Source organism: Bombus bifarius, unplaced genomic scaffold (genome assembly GCF_011952205.1).
Source record: "Bombus bifarius isolate JDL3187 unplaced genomic scaffold, Bbif_JDL3187 scf7180000008263, whole genome shotgun sequence".
NCBI classification, from domain to species: Eukaryota; Metazoa; Arthropoda; class Insecta; order Hymenoptera; family Apidae; genus Bombus; species Bombus bifarius.
Genome location: NW_022884549.1, coordinates 813532 through 831292, shown reverse-complemented (window position 1 = coordinate 831292; position 17761 = coordinate 813532). Strand labels below are relative to the sequence as shown.

Below are 17761 nucleotides of genomic sequence, written 5' to 3'. Positions count from 1 at the left end.
TCCAGGACGTTCTTCAAGTTAGGCATAAAGATAAATCGCGAACGCAACAATTCACGGAACATCGTCGAGTAAGTTTATAACGCTCTCTAAATAGTCGTATGATTTGTTCATTGACATAATGTGGACCCCGTAGAAATTTTCATACTTTCAAATCGAAGAATAAAGCGTTACTTTTCTTTTATTTTTTATTTTTTTTTTTTTTTGGCACGATGCTTGAAAGCTTCGAACGCTAAGCTAAGCCTGCGAGATATCTCGATTTCTACGCTGCGAAGACTACGAACGAAAATATTCAAATGCAATTTAGTAAACGTTGAAAGGATATTCGAATTGTCGCGCACTCCAGGATAGATACAACGTACGCAAGTACGTTCACACGATTCAATTTGAACAATTTTTTAGCATAATCCTGTTTGCCACGTTCGTTGTACTCTTCAAACGAGTTATTCTTCGTCCTTTTTCTTTTCCAAATGGACAAAGTAAATGATCGAAGAAATTTTTATTTATAATCCACAGATAAATCTAAAATATAATTTTTTTTTAGCTTTCCAATATTCAAAAATTCCACAAATCGTAATTCAAGCTAAGCTTATACCATCGATATAATTGTATTTCCCGAAAGATCGAATTGAAATTTTCTCATTGACATTTTATCGATTCCTCGATCATTTCCTACCATAATTTGAATAATAAAACGAAGCTACGTTCGAGTTAAACGCGAGCGACATTACTACCAAAGCCAATCAAATAATCGAGAGAGCACACTTATACGTGATTACGTATATATGTATGTATAGTTTAATAGCATAAATCAATAGCATTTTACAAACGTACATGTAAGTAGAGCTAAACAATACAAAACGATGTTGGCAAAAAGATCACAAAAGGCTCATCTCATAAAGTGTATCTTACTGCCGTCGACGGAAAATTAAATAAACGCAATTGTTAAATAACTTGAGAATTTTACAGTTTTCCTCGTGTAAAGATCAAATGTAGAAATCTCATTTTATCAACAAAATATCATATCAGTTGAGATTGATCGGTGATCGAACATTCGTAATCGTGTGAACAATTCCTGTATTCATACTTTGTGCCGTGCGCGTCGATCTATGCTTATCCTAAAGTAAACAACGACAAACGAAGGACCAACATTTTCGATGGCTTAACGAATTATGATTTATAAATGCGATTATTATATCTTTTTCTTTTATACATGCATCAAATACTAATAAATAATTTCTATCAAAATTTTCAACGAACAAAATTATGTACCTTCACAACCATATGCAGTGCACATACTCGCGTACAAAATTTCTGATACAGGTTCGAAAATCGATAGTTATAGTGCAACAAGATATTGTCGGTAGATTGTTAGTTAATTTCTTCTAATTATATTTGACTTTATTTAGAAAATTCATTCGCATATTAAAAGCCTTTCGTTAGGCCATCGATGTCTACTTAGTCTACACTTTTTGCATACCACGGCCATAAATAAATAAAAGGAGCACGGATTATACAACAGAAGGGAGACGGATCTACAAATACGGAAAGACACACTATACACTTATGCTAGTTCCGGTATGTACTGAACGAAGCAGTTTTCCGAAGCTCATGAGCAACGGTAACATCGATCAACTTCATAGTGTACACACGTTGCATCTGTGCTGAATGGTTTTGGTTCGATTCGAGCGGTCGATTGCAAACCCGCTAGTAACTTGTGACTGCGTTTTCTTCTACAACCGAACTCCTACATTAAATCTATACACGGGAAGCAAAAAGTAACGAGACAGATGTTCGATTTATCGGAATAAATCTCTGCAGCGTTGTAACAAACGCGTTCCATTAATACGTATGTCACGATCGCCATTCGATCAGGACACCGCAACGTAATAATACAACAATCGTGTGTCACCGCACACATCTCAATATAATTCGTAATATATATATATATATATATATATATACATAATTATAAGTATATAAATATATATAAATATAGATATACGTATATATATATAAGTATATATATATATATATATATATATGATTATGTGTATTTTATTTATATGATATATGCATCCACGCGTGTGTATATATATAATATATATACGAATCATTTGTATTTCATTTTAATCGGATGAACATGATTCACACCTCTGCGAAGATAAACACTCTGACGCGTGTAAAATGGTGGTGTTGTCATATGAACCTCGTTTAAATCGTTTTTAAATATGAATCATCTCTCAACAAATCCATGACTGGGCGATTATTCTATTATCAATCGATTAATAATTATATGCACGTCATTTATTCGTTCGTAAGATTGTTTCGTATTTAAAGATCGAAAATATCTAAGATGTATTTTGTGTCACAGATTTATATGTACAAAACCGAATAAAACCGATGCAAGAATGTAAGGAACTATGAAACGAAGGACTTGATTTGAACTTATGCAACTTATAAAGAAACTCGATCCTGCTCTTTTCTTCTGCGACTTTCTCTCTTCCATATTTGAGAAGCGACGCACAATTTAAAAAATAGGTTTTCGAAATTTAAATATAAAGTATTTCTACATACGTACTATATGTACGAATTTTCCTTTATATTATCTTATGTAAGGAATGTGTTCGTTTCTTATAATTCTTATATAATGTATGTATTATGTTATCGTGTTATCCTAAATAAAAACAAAATGCAAATTTCGCTACTTGCTCGTAAAATTCTCTTAGGTACATATATATGTGTTTTCTATGCAATTATTTTATTGCTGGACACGGTATATATATTTTCAATGTACCGCGTTTTTAAATTAAACACTATAGAACAGTAAAACAATAATTCGTAGTAAGGTTACGACAAAAAAGAGTTTGAATGAAAAATATACGAGCATTTTTCGCGCGAAGTGTTGAATTAAATGAAAAAAAATTGGGCGTTAAATAAAAAAATTTATTTTTTCTATCTAACGTTTCCCGTTTCATTTGATTCATGAATATTCATCAAACGCTTGTGTAACTTCGACGTGAAACGTATGCATATATTAGGGACACGTTCTTGAGGATGCAAGCGTTCTTTGAACTTACATTTTTACGGCTAACTAGATCTATGATACATTGTTATCCGACTTCCATAAATTTTTAGGATATACTCTTTCTCATGCTTAACAGCGATTAAAGTTGAGATGAAACATTGATAGCACTGCATCCTTAGAAACGCGTTCTATATACAGATCTTTTGATAGGTCATGCTAGAGTTTTCGATTCATGCTAGTACGTACGTAACACACAGTTAGAAACGATAAAGGGAAATCACAGGTGGAGCAAGGAGAAAGCTTTCGAATATAAATTTATGCTATATACGAACATAAAAAAAATATACATCTCGTGTTCGCATGATAAAGAAATATATATATATATATAAATGAGATAGCAGGAAGGAACGATATTACAAGATCGTTATGCCTGCAACTACAGATTCTGTGTGTCTCGTGCAATGACTCCCTGTCATTGGCACATTTAATTAATGAATTTTTTTATATACAATTTAATTAGAGCTTTACAATTTCCATAACAGACAGAGTAATCGTGAAGCATGTGATGCCAATGCTAACACGGTTTAAACGTCACAGCTGCTCTATTTTCATATTTATTGATTTGTTTGTTTTTTCTCCATTATCACTCGCAAAACATAATAATCTCCAACGTATTTGTAAATATCATCTGTACAAGATATACTACTGAAATATACATCTCACACAAGATTCGTTAAAAATGATTAGAAAAGTTCTTCTAGTGATTATTGTTTCACTTCTTCTTTTTCTTGTTCGTTTACTTCTCAATGAATTTAATTGCTCTTCTCTGTCAGCCGAAAAATAAAACCAGCCATGGATTTTATACGTCAACGTATGAGGTACAGAAAACCAAGGAAGGACCAGAGAACAAGCGGAGCAGAGGTAAGGGAATCGGGATGGGATCGATCATCTCGAATCTACTAATTACAAAAGAAATTTTGAGCTCCGTAAAATACAAGGAAAAGTCTACGATAGAGAACTAATATCATACAACTACTGTCATCGTGTCCAAATCTACTCTCGCTCGCGCAACAATAATAATCTCAAAAAAAAGAAACGAAAATCGGCACGAAAAAGATCGTACATACAAAAAGGGAAGCTAAAGGTATAGATGAGAATGCGCCACGAGCATACAAATTCAATAGTACGGGCTAATAAATATAGAATCGCTGTAGCCGACACATTTGCGTGATACAGTAAACTCATTAAAAATACTCATCATCGAAAGGGATAACTATAAACATCATTTATAAAAAATATATGCTAGTAACCTGAACGCTTTGCAGTGTGATTCTTGGCCGTTTCTTTTTTTGCGGATACCCGTGGCATGCATCTACACATTATTGGATAAGTTACAAATTATAACTTCTTATTAAAGCCACATATTAAATTGAAAAAAAAAAAAAAAGAAAAAGAAGAAAGAAAAAAGAAATAAAGGTAATATCTGTACTTGTTACCTTCATTCATGGACCAATATTGTCCATTATAGTCATCGTATGTCGCATAGCTTTTTTGCTTTCTTTTTTTCTTTTTTTCTCTTTTTTTTTTTTTGTTTCTTTTTCATGTACACAATTCGCCTTTATCGTATTTTTAGCAATCCTATGCTTTGTTCGTAGGATTATACGTGGTAACAATGTTTCGCCTACACAAGAGTTCAGTTCTCGTGACCGCGTTGCGAGTGTAAGCTTGCGTACAACAAATATGTCTTAACAAATAATCATCAATATCTTTTGAACGTCGAGAGACGACATCCTTCGGTGATCACGATATGTCTTCCCACGGCGTTTTAACATATCTTAAATTAGCTTCACGCCTGCTAGGCCATCTAAAATTGGTCCACCAGCAGGTCACAGATCTCTACCGACATCGATTCCTTACTCGAACGTACTGTCAAACGGAACATCTACAAGATGACATTAACAACTGGCTCACCGAATTCCTCGTTTAAGAGATCCAATATTTAAGGAGCTTTGAAAGTTACCTGTGCTTGTTTATTAGGTTCTAAACGTAAGAGACATCCTACTTGTTGTGCCCTCATATGTACTATTCCTGCACAGACAAAATTATCAGGATTCGGATCGATACCATCGAGTAATTGCATTCCAAATCCTTGCAGTTTCGTGCGCACTTGCGCAAGATCCATCGGCTGTTGTGCTTTAAAAATTTTCTGTGAACGTTGTTGATTGGCTCTAAAAGTGTAAGTTGATTATATAATATTATTTCAACGTATTGCTGAATGAAATAACTTTTATTTGAATAGTAAAAATATGTCAAACAGTTTCTAAAATTATCTGATTACGTACTTTGATGACTTTTGTCATATTTAATAAATTAATAAATTTTAATGTAATAGTTAAAAGAAATAACAACCAAAATGACGATAGTAAAGTATTTATTACGATGAGTTACATACCCTCCAAGATTTTTCCACCGTGCAAAGAATGATTCTCCGTTCATTTCTGTAGGCTCGAAGAATTTGTTGATCGTTAATGGTAACTTCATTGTTATCTTTTGTGGCACATTATTATAAATAAAGGAAATGATCATGCTTGGTGCATCTATAATATAGGAAAGAGAAAATTTAAGACCGTTTTCAAACAATATAAAAGTGAATAACATCAGTTTGACGACATCTGTTTTAGAATGTTATGTAGCTTAACGTACCACTGTAGTCGTCGATACACTCTGCATTAATCATTTGTTGTATTTGAGCACCAGCTTCTAGCACTGGATCGACGGGCTTTACTTGTACAGCTAATTTTTGTTGATTTTCCTCGGGCCAAGATAGTTGAGGTTGAAAGCTGTGAAGAGCATACTGAGTTTTGTTTCCGTAAAAAAGACCGACGCGTCCCAAGTTTTGTCTGAATTCTGACTTTACTCCGATTTGAATTAAGTCATTTTCAAACAATACGCCGTTATTCTTACACACGAATCTGTAAGGCATAGCATCATAAGGCACTTTAAAGTCTAGTACCTTCTCGAAAATTTCTCTTGATTAAATATTTTCTACGTCGACATACTTTTTGGGATTATACGTGTTTTGGGCACCATTAGTAGCAACTTTGTTTGGCATATTATAAATATCACCTAGTACATCAAGTAAAACTCCTGTATTGCTAGTTGGTTGAGAAGACGGCGGTGTAGAAAGACTTAATAAATCTGCCGATGTATTATTAACAGTTCCTGTGGCACTGGCGGGCGCTTCCGCGTGATGATTAGCATTTGGTGCAGGACTTTTACTTTCTCTAATCTCATTCTCGGGAACTCGTCCTGGCTTTTTCCTTTTCAAAACGGCGAGAATAGAAGATTCTCTTTCTGGGAATGCCGGCATTTCTTCTAATACTGTAGCCTATAAGGAGAATTATAAATATTCACCAACATTTGCTGGAATCACATATACTTTCATATCGTATACAATCATAAATATCGCCGTTCCAGTGTAATAAAAATCTACTATTAAACATATCTAATCTCTCCATTATAAAAGTTTCGTAATTTTCCAAACATTCTTAGCCAATGGATGGCAGTAACGTAGTTATTGAAATATTTGTTTTTGTCTATCGCACTTCGTAGCAGTAATGATGTATTAGTTGCGTCGCAGACATACTTAAAAGTAACTAGAGAATGCAAACAATATTGTTTATCGCAACATTATGAAACATTCGCTTCGTTATTTAATTACAAATTTTATTATATGAAATCGATTTTCTTCATTAACTGAAAAATAATCTTCTTACAGTTGCGTCAATGTTGTACTGGAACAGCGATACGCTAATTAAAATTAATTTGAATTGGACTTGTTATTTACCAAAACATCGCTAGAGGCGATAATGCTTAGCTGAAGATACTCTGAAGCTCTTTGTTGTAATTCTGCATCGGCGCTGCGTAAGTTACTGTGTTGTCTAAAAACATCTTGAATTTGACTTCTCATTTCAGGAAACAGATTAACAAATTTGATATAGGTTGAAAGCAGCAACGCTCGGGTCATTGGAGAACACAAGTGATACTGAAAAATTAAGCAGAGAAAAGAGAAGAGGAAAAGAAACGGCATTAATATATTAAACATGGAATGTTTAAATATGCAAGAGTTTATAGAACTTACTTTGGAATGTAATAATTGAAATTGAACAGTTGGACAAGAGCGCTGATCACCAGCAATGAGATTTCCAAACTCCCCAAGTATGTAACCACCAACTTTAACCATATTTTCGTGGCAAGCTGGTGCTTGTAAGGCCTAACAAATATCACATATATTTAATATCTTATTTATAACAAAATATTTAAATGAAAAAGATATATATACAATTGTGCGTTATCTACCTCGAAAACAGTCTTTGCTGCGTATCCTTGCACGTCATCTCTATTGATAACAATCTGGATAACTCTGTACCATACTTCTTCTGAAACATAATCACCAGCTATCCTAATGAGATTTAGAATAACGTCAACGTACCAAGTATAATCGGTAGCATATTTTTCGGCTAGAATCGCGACTTTAAGAACCATTTCTTCTCTAATAGAATAGTCAGCAGTTTCGAGGTAGTTTAACATTTCTTGTACTATTTCTTCCGCATTGCTTTTATCACACATAGCATACAGAAGATCAACAGCCTGTTGTCTAACAGATACGTCCTTTTCCATTTTCATAGAAAGAATGACGACTTCTTGATGTTTCTTCACGGCTTCGTGTGAAAGCTCTGATGTAGCCAAATGGCACATGGATTCCAGTGCTAAGTAACGAAGATTAGTTTCACGATTGGATAGAAACTGACCGAGTTGATTGCACGCTCGAACCGATAAAGGCAGTTCACTGTCGTTATGAATAATTAAACTAATGGCCTCGAATAACACAGCGTTCTTAGCATTCGAGTGCTGCACCTTCTTTGATTTTGGCGGTTCTTGAGCTTTGTTTAATATAGTTTCTAAACATTCATTTAATCTACCCCTTACACCTGGATCTTCAGCTATTAGAAAGTAACATATACGATAAAATTATTGCTGTGGCTACATTAATATATTATACAATTTGAACAAAAATGATTTACCAGGTGGGGTGTAATTCTGTAGTAATCGTAAAAGTTTAACAGAGAGCCATGGCGCTGGCACAAAGTAATACGTATAATCCTGTAGGTCTGTGTAGCTCGATGTCACGATCTATTGAGGTAGAGTAAAAATAAACAAACTAACATCTAACCATTGACTGGATTAACAAGCTGTGCCATACCCTGCTCAATCTTGAAACTGCTAAACTAACGCATCCTTTGTATTCGTCCGGATTTCTTTTTACAAGAGCATCTATTAAAGATGCAGCTGCGGTAACAACACCGAGATGTTGGTCATTTAAAAGGTGAACTATGCGCGAGGTCCATTCTCCACCAGGAACAACATCCGGTGCAGTACGCAATAACCGTAATAAACACAGTGCCGCACTTTGTTTCACAACATCCATAGTATCTCTAAAATAAAAAATTATTTATAATTATTTTTCCTTTCTTTGAATAAATTGTAAAGGAGCATGAAATATTAATTACTTTAGCTACATACCCGGAAACGAGTAGTTTTGGTATTTCATTGCCAAATGCCTCTGCCATTTCTTTACTACCAATATTAGCAATACATTGCAATGCAAGGTTTACATGAATGGGATTTCGTGATGCAAGATCATTCTTTATACTTTGAATTATTAATTTAATGAGATCACTGTTTGTATTTACTAAAACTGATATGAAAAGGTAGCCCTAAAATTGGTAGTAATAGTTGCATAAAATTAAACTACAGCATCGACATAATTTATGTGTGCATTATCTGTTTCAATAGATCTTAACGCTTACAATTTGTTTTTCTGAATATTTGTTAGACGAAAGTAGATTAACAGCCTCCATATGTCCAAAGTCAATGTCATGACCAAGCAAGAAAATAAAAAGGAGCTTGCAAACATATTTCTTTTTTTGATAACCGTCAAGTGTCTTATCTCCTCTAAATTTACTACGAATATTTGCCAACTCTTTGTTTATTCTTTTTATTTCCGCCTCTTTGCTTTTACCTAATAGAATAAGCAAAACAGAACAAAGTGATTAATAATTTTTTAAGCCTTTCGCAGATTATTTCTGTGAATATGGAATTATTGATGACATGCATTTACACACACACACACGCGCGCGCGCGCGCGCGCACACACACGTATATAACTATGCATTTGTCATTATTTTTATAGAAAGCTATAATGGCTGCATGCCACTTGGACTGGCATCAAAGTACAGATGTATTGATTTGTCCTATAAGAGTCAATTTTGTGTCCCTCTTGTTATATAATTATTTATTGCATTATATATAATATAAAGATTATATAGTTAACCCATACGTTAATTTACATTCTATCCGTATCTATAAAGATTTCTCAAGGTAGCTGGAAGTGTTAGTTTTAATATTCATTTACTCTATTATGCCAAGTATTACATATGAGTGTCTGGAGCGCAAGCTATATCAGAAAGATACGGCTATATCAGAACTCCGCCCCCTGTCTCCTACTCTTCACTGCCTTAAATACTCTATGTGTCATGTTTGTTTCAATGGCATCATATCTCTTAGTGAAACACGGGTCAAAATTTCAATGATCCAAAAGTTAACGAGTTTTCTTTTTTATCTGATAGCATATAATATACACGAGTGTCTAGTTAGGACTAATGTAAGATGCAAGTTAATACATTTTTTAGAAGTATCATTTAAAGACATATAAGTAACAACAAAAGTGTTTTAGCTCACAATTTCTAATATCAGAAATGAATACAGCCAGCCCACGCATGCCATCTCCTCTCACAGCCGGCATCTTGTCTTCTTCTATTTAAAACCACCTGTGAAATAAAATACAATGAAAGAAATTTGCACTCATATCCCTGAGAAACATAATTTTAATTTACAAAATTATGTTAACACGAAAACACATGTTAACATCTATCTACAAGCTATTTTTTATAACAATTAAACATTTCAATTATATAAATGCTTATAAGAAAATATATGCCAGGATATTTTTTGGATTACAGAGGAATATATGTAGTTATAAAATGGTGTTTAATAAACATAGACAGAGATATGTGATATTAAAATAAATATACAAAAAGATGAATGGAATTCTTCATATCGCTGCTTATGGGATAATTTATGGAAAGTTAATTGTAAACTCGCAAATATGTGTTTTTATTTGACGACATGCAATAGACGCATAGGGGAAGGCCGAAGAAAGTGATTTAAACGATGTTCGTTGATTAAGTGTACTCGAACCAACGAGCCCCTTGGTCTCTTCAAATAACTTTAAAGAAGAATTCCCCATGTTAGATATACGTTCGATATTAGCGAATGAAACTAGCATATTACATGAACATTGGGAATTGAAAGGGCAAGTTGTGCGAAATAATGCAGCGTCTACTCTGACGCTCGAGAGAAAAATCGAGTGATTAAGCCGGTAACGCGTCCTAGATTCCGACGGCAAACGCTCTTTGACAGCGGTGTGATGGAAACGTTGATAGTGGCTCGCATTACGTGAAAACTTCCGACACTATGTTGAAAGATTGTAGTAACATTCACGAAGGAATCACCGAATAATTCAACGTATATGGATCGAGCAGGCAAAAAGAATATTTGGAAACGGATAAATAGATCGAACGATGGCTTTCTGTCTCCGATGACCTGTCGTACTGATGGCAAATGCAACCAGTGCGACCTATGTTTTCTGAGGAAAAGGTTATCTGCTACGCATCTTCTTGGTTATTGGATCAGTTTTAAGTACATACCAATCTGGGTTAGGGTAACGTTCACGCACAGCTCTGTCACGTAGTACTCGGTAGGCGTGAAACTATTCGCGAGTCGGTGCCAGAGATTTCGTGGCTGTCGCCATTTGCAACCGCTGACTAGCTGACGGCTACCCGTCAAATGCCACTAGGCCTGCGCTTTCGACATTGCGCAGGTAAATTCGTATTTCAAATCTGCTGCTATTTCATCGATCACTTTTTATATAATTATGTCATTGCTCATAACGTATGAGACAAATTTTAATTATTGTTATCATATCGTGATCCATTGCATCTTGTTAATATTCGTTTAACAATCGAATATTCGATATTTCAATTTTTACGGTCAGTTTGACATTTCTTGGTAACATAGGAGAGAAGATTTTATAAAGTCTAATAACTCTGTACTGTAAATAATAAGATCATACGATAAAAATTTTATTCCAAAATATAATTGTAAAATAGTGAGAGGTTTTGGAAACTAAAAAGCTCCTAATGTTCCTTTTATCATGCAATTAATACGTTAAATTGAATTAAACCAGGTCGTCAAACTTTGATTTAATTAAAAGCATATTAAACGAAGTTCATATTACGGGAAGGTATTTATTGAAAATTTGTTTGTTATTGCATGTATATTTTTTAAATAAAAAAATTTATTTACAATGTATCAACTTCAGAGATCGTTCACGTCTTTAAAAATGTACGATATCTCCTTATATCATCGTGCCACCTGCTGCTGTATCTTCTCAAGTAACATTTCTATCCTAACATTCATAACAGGTTGTCCTTTTCTTGTTTTCCTCGAAAGTTGTTTGTACGTTTGCATTCTTTTCTCTTTATACTTTTTCAGCGCTTCCTCTCTTTCCGCTTTCACTCGGCAAGCTTTTTCCTCTTGCCTCTGCTGTTCATTCCTTCTATCGAGAAATTCCTGTCTTGCTTTATGAAACGCACTTATCTTTCTCTGATGTTTCCTTCGAACAAACAGGAATTATCTTTAAAGATCAATATGAATTTTGAAGATGTTGCTTATATAAAACGTGAAGATGTTTCCTATATAAAACATAGTAAGTATACATACTCGTGTTCGTTTTGATCATCAGCTTCGAAAGCGAATTTCTTTAGATTTTGTTGCTGGTCCTTGCCAATTTGCTTGTAAAATTCTCGTACAACAGCTTTCTTCCTGCGTTGCTCCCATTGACTAACTGCGATATATAGTACAATTAAAAAGTGAGAATAATATTCTTAATGATATTTGAACTTAACCTATACGTAAACTAGATTACTCGATAGTCTCACAAACGTACCTTTGTATTTATTACTGTACTTCTGCAGTCTATACTGCTTTTTGTTAAATGGCTGTTTTCCATTGCTTACATATTCCGACTGTTTTTTATTAAAAACATCCTTTACATGGCTCTTCATGATTGCGACAAGCTTCACGAGATGCTAATTTAGTTGCGACAGTAGACGCAAGGGGGACTTGAGATCAATTAAGCGGGCGCGTTAACCGACGACAATTCAAAGGGAGATATTTTCCATCGATACGATGTGTATCGAATAATCATTAGAATGTATTTTCTTGAGGAAAACAGGCTGTTACTTTACGTTCATTCGTAAACGTTCGTGCACTATCGTTATGCGCATAAATACGTGTTATACTATTGAGTAATATCGTTTAATATGTCGACAGAAGATAAATGCAAAGTTGGATAGGTGTTGGTGACTTAAAATAAACTTCTATTCATGGTTAAAGTAAAAATATACCAAGGAGTAATAAAGTCGTATTTATATTTCTTACAGACTTATTTACATTGTCATTGTTTAGTAGATACAGCTGAATGAAATATTAAGATACTTATTTGATTGTCAGTGTCGAAGGTTTCAATGGAAAAATTATAATGCCAGAGTGTACTAAGAAAAGCAAATTACAAAGAAATTACTATTGCACGATCGACTGAGTATATTACGGGCACTTGTCATCGCATTACATATTGTCAGTTTATTCGTGGCAGTGACATTGGCCAGTGATATGGCTACATTTATTCGCGTGTACTAACATTGTTTTCACGCACGTGTAGCAAAATGAAGGATGACCATCGACCATCGATATCAAACATGACATTGTTAATGCGATCTATATAAATAAACGGTTTAAAGGAAAAAAGAAGTTATCCCCTATGCTACCACGTTTCATTAATAATAGTATTTAGATGTCTGATGTAATGGGTACGTTTGTGCGCAAATACAGAGCGCTGAGAATTTAAGCACTAAAAATTCATTTGAGCTATAGATCGTGTATATAGGAAATACAAACGTGCGTGAATGCTATAAGTAGTTGCAGCCGGATCGTATTGCAAATCCGCGTGGCGCGAGTGTTACAACAAACCGGTTAGGATCATGTTTCACAAGTTTGCAAAGAAATGGTTGAAAATTCGGTGCTATAATATTCATCCTTCCTGATATGGTAATATGTGGTAAACTCGTCTGGCGTTATTATAATTGTTTTATTTACAATTACCCTTGAAATTTTCTTCCAACTGAAATGGTACATTAGACACGATATTATGTACGTAATATTATTAAACGTTAAATATAATTGAGTGTTTGGTTAGTTATACATACGATGTATCTTGTATAGAATATACAGTATGTCACGTCACACGTGCCGATGATATACACGTGCTACTGAATTATCGCGGAGATTGAAATTGAGGGGACAATCTGGTCGAAGGCTCGGCAATTTTACCGAATAAAAGATGGACACTATGATATCAGAGAGTGACATCATGGCGCGTTAACCTCAGTCCCCATTTGTACTCAAGTCAGTAGTGGCGATGCGAAGTCGTCGTACGACGACACCAGTCAAGTCAACCTCCTCATTCAATCGTTCTAAGTAAGCCAAGTACAAATGACTATTAAGCGCTCATTGCCTGTTTGCTGCCGAAGTATTGAATGAAATTATCTTTTACCATCCCGGTTGTGTTATCGACACCTACTGTCCACTCTAACAAATTATTTGTAATCTAACCGCGCGAGCGTCTCGAACAAAGAACGGTTCTCTCTTTGTTTGATCGCGTAACATTAATTAACATTGATTAACGTAATGGAACTTTAGTTTATCCTTGCTGTCCTAAAAACTAGGAAATTAACGAGACAAACTATTTTCTAGATGTGTTTATGCAAAATTTAAGATACGTCCGTAGAGTCGTTTATCGCTTCTCAAAAGTTTTTCAATCAATTTTTAAAACTTTTGGTTTCCGTTGGCTTCCGTTCTCCGGTTCTTTGTGATAACGAAGGAAATTGGCGCGGAGAAAGGTGAAGAAAATTCGCGCGGTACCCTCGACATTGAATGGTGGAAGAACGACGGTCGAAAGGGTCGAACGATTAAAGAATTCCTTGGATCGAATCTGGCCTCGGATATGGCTCTCTGTCGGACTTTGTCAGCTATTAATAGTCAGCGGTGTCGAAGAGGTGTATGTATAGTATGTACTATCTTTTCTACAACCTCCGTTTAGTTGTTTTCTTCTGCATGCCACGCTACATATAATTGCCTGGCAAGCTGTTTCGCTTCTGTCTCCTTGTCTGGCATAACAATGTAATTATTCAACGAATTGTGTCGCACGAGTAACTCAATTTCGACATAAGCTGGAAGCTTAAGAAATTGGCTCTTTTAAATGCGTGGTAAAAATCGTTTTTCGAAGCAAAGTTACGAGACATGCTCGTTTTCTCTTTTAATCTGTTCTTAGATTCAGATTCTCTAAATATTTTCTATTATTCGAGTAAAAATTCCTCTTCGAAGCGAAAGTAAATAAATTTCATTTAATCGTGGTTAACGTTGTACAGGCTACTGAAACTTTATGACCCTTCCTTTCAGGGGATACCAAACGAGTCAGTGTACAATGTGTATCTATTAACAATCCAATATATATATATATGTGAAAATTTCATTTTCTTAGTTCCCCAGTAATCCCTATTCAATACCGTTGCATAACGGATTTGTCCCAAAATGGCGAAATCGAAACGACGCTTCCAACATAATGACCTGAAAAACAAATAAGATCGGGAAGATGGAGCAAGCATTTAAATTCGGTAGAAACAGTTAAGAATAAGACGTTTTCGTCTTGTTGCATCCATTGTCATACCTCGGGATCGAGCAACACGTACAGCGACAACTCGCTACGTAACGAATGGACGTAAGACCAATCCATATTAGCGACGATTGTGACGCGTTTTATCGATCGGTAAAACCTCCACATAGGTGACGTCATGTTAACCACGTTCTCCCACGCAAGACCGACGAGAAACTTAAGAATTCGGTGAACGTCTGAGAGAGAGAGAGAGAGAGAGAGAGAGAGAGAGAGAGAGAGAGACACAGACGAAAAGATCGACGATTCGTTCTCTGTAAGAGGAGCCTGAAATATCGTCTGGAGGCTCGAACAATTTGACATTGACACACTTCGTCGTCAACACCGGTCTTCTCCGCTCTCTTCTATGTGCTTTTACGTTCTCAGCGCCGTTTAATTTCGTTTACATTTTAACGCTGCTGTTCTACGAACAGATTTCTTTATTTCACGACTATTGCAGAGTAAAAGTCGATCGAAGACTGAAAAGAGATCGTCTTTGTCGATCATCTTGTTCACTCTGCTAAATCATTTTGGAATTTTCGATCTTTGCACGAGGTGGTGGAGCCAAAGAGATGCCTGCTTGCACGTTCTCTATTTATTTATCTCATTCGCCGGTAATCAAGCCTGGAATTTATAATAAGGAGGAGTAACGGGATTCTTTTATAGGTATGGGGAAATGTTTAAAAATTTTCACGGACGCACGTTCAAATTCAATCGCATCCTCCGTTAGGATTTTTCGCCAATTTCCTGCGGAGATTATTCATGCACGCGATTCGATACGAACGAGGGTTGTTATTCACCCGGTTTGGTCGAGTAGAGCGTGATTCAGTCCTCCTACGTTGTCGTCCGTAGCTATAGCTACCACGAAAATCAACTGCACTCCTCGTCACTCGTTGGATCTCGAGAAAACATTCCACATAGTTCGATTCGTAAGAGATCGTGGACGAGTGCGAAGCCGCAGGCAGGACTATTTATGAACAATAAGAAGGCGTCGTGACGCGTCGGTCCATTCAGTTCAGTGCGTATGACGCGGTGCGACGCGTGAAAATAGCGGTCGGCATCATTTGCCTGCGTGATTTAACTCCATGAAAAGAAATATCACGCAGTTCCACCAGACGTATACAGAAAGTTGCGTAGTAACCGCGGCCTTCGTGCCTCTCTGGTACGCCTGTTCAAATTAGAACACCTGAATGTTCACGCGTGATTAACAAGAATCTAGAAAGAACGAACGATCCGAAACGAAATGCGAATGATCGTCACGAATTCTTTGCGTCAAATTTTATACCTACTTGAGCTATTAATAATAACTAAAAATAATAGCTATTAGAATAGCGAATCAGCAAATTTATACGGATGATTTAAATTTATGTAACGCGAAATGAGTCATAGGTACAAAGAGATGCGAGATGGTGTTTTGGCAACTGTTGAGAATAAAGAAGAATTTGTTTCTTACACTCGAATAGGATTTTATACTAGGAAGTCCTTCTGTTCTTACGAAAATGACTGGGAATACTTTGCATCGCCTACCGTGTGTTAAAAATAATTGATAATATCTACAGCAATGTTACTTCCGTTATTTTAGGTACAAAAATTTAGTTCAGACTCTTCGTGAAAGTTGCGTGGCTTTGTTGTAGATAATGGGGAAATAGATATCTCCCTTGCTCCTTAACTTTAAGCGGCCGTGAAATGTAACAAGCTGTAACAATAGATATTCGATGACAAGTGTGCAAAATATGTTCATCGGTAGAATGTCGTTAAGTACAGCTACTGCGTGCAGATCGAGCAAATTTACCAGAAGACAAGACTGCATAACTGGGTCGACATGGTAATCGACGTCCTGACGCTTTTGCAAGCATCGTTGACTTCGGAAAACCTCTTGATGCACCGTGTAATTTAATTAGCCAATTAATATCGTGAAAATCGGATGATCCGCGAATATGCCACGTTAACGCGTATAATTTTACGGTCGTGGCATAAATCGTTAAAAGATCAATTCTATAACATTGCAAACGTAATAAATGACATTAAAAAAGTGTTTTTATATAACGACGACGAATCAAAATTTTTTAGAAATTCGATACCGATAGAAATAAAATCTTCTATGCGGATATACGCATCTCCGATCTAAAGGCAATCAATAAGGAAATGATCGTACGGTCACGTATTAGTCATCGTTTCTCGTATAAAACACAATCGTTGGAGCTATGTGCGAAATCATAACCTATAGACGCCCACCGATTCTTCTTAGATCACATATTTATTCAGAAACTTTGTACGTCGTGTGCACGTATGAATAACTTGCTACCTTACATGCTGGTTTATGTAGGAGATCCTGTTTTACTTGGAAAATATAAAACTTAAAATTCTAGCGTTATATCGTAAAATAGGGCAACCAACCGTCACCTTGTTGCATGCGTGTTAAAGAAAAATTTCGTACAACTTGCTGTTGTATCGATAAGTGCCCAAACGTTGTTTCTTAATAAACTAAAAAATATTTGGTACTTTTTAAGGATACTTGATATTTTCTCCGCTCTTTCATTTTATTTATCAAACGTTTACGAATAACGACTAAACGGACTAAATCTTGCGGAATAAATTCAATTCGGGTAATTGATGTCGCAGCGAGGATCAGAAAATTGCTTTAAAATATTCGACGAGCACTTAATTTGTATAATTTGCACTAGCTGAAGAGCGCACCTTTCGCAAAAAATCCCAAAGCAAAAGAAAATACACGTCGTTCGGATCTTCGTGAAATTTCGTTCCCAGTTTGGACCGCGTGCACGAAC

The 17761-nt window shown here is 35.5% G+C and overlaps 2 protein-coding genes and 1 long non-coding RNA gene across 4 annotated transcripts; all 3 read right to left on the bottom strand.

The window, feature by feature from the left end:
• Positions 1–3468: 3468 nt before the first annotated feature.
• On the bottom strand, positions 3469–10998 carry LOC117211885 (AP-2 complex subunit alpha). Of its 2 annotated transcripts, XM_033456173.1 has the most exons (14): positions 10855–10998; positions 9827–9915; positions 8896–9107; positions 8609–8802; positions 8289–8520; positions 8110–8218; positions 7385–8028; positions 7167–7298; positions 6873–7070; positions 6085–6413; positions 5729–5997; positions 5478–5622; positions 5046–5253; positions 4890–4967 (listed from the first exon to the last, which is right to left on the bottom strand). In XM_033456173.1, the coding sequence occupies exons 2-14, from the start codon at positions 9888–9890 to the stop codon at positions 4890–4892; spliced, it is 2814 nt and encodes a 937-aa protein (XP_033312064.1). In that variant the 5' UTR covers positions 9891–9915; positions 10855–10998. The 2 variants fall into 2 exon arrangements, with proteins under 2 accessions (XP_033312065.1, XP_033312064.1); XM_033456174.1 differs by lacking the exon at positions 10855–10998 and having other exon boundaries at positions 3469–4967; positions 9827–9902.
• A 486-nt stretch (positions 10999–11484) lies between these two features.
• Positions 11485–12521, bottom strand: LOC117211889 (thyroid transcription factor 1-associated protein 26 homolog). The gene is made up of 3 exons (XM_033456181.1): positions 12156–12521; positions 11930–12053; positions 11485–11822 (listed from the first exon to the last, which is right to left on the bottom strand). Exons 1-3 carry the CDS (start codon positions 12271–12273, stop codon positions 11570–11572), a joined length of 495 nt encoding a protein of 164 aa, XP_033312072.1. The 5' UTR covers positions 12274–12521; the 3' UTR covers positions 11485–11569.
• A 2129-nt stretch (positions 12522–14650) lies between these two features.
• On the bottom strand, positions 14651–17744 carry LOC117211890. Its single transcript, XR_004488367.1, has 4 exons — positions 17057–17744; positions 16768–16970; positions 14994–16671; positions 14651–14893 (listed from the first exon to the last, which is right to left on the bottom strand). It is a non-coding gene; the product is annotated as an uncharacterized LOC117211890 (long non-coding RNA).
• Between the last annotated feature and the right edge of the window lie 17 nt (positions 17745–17761).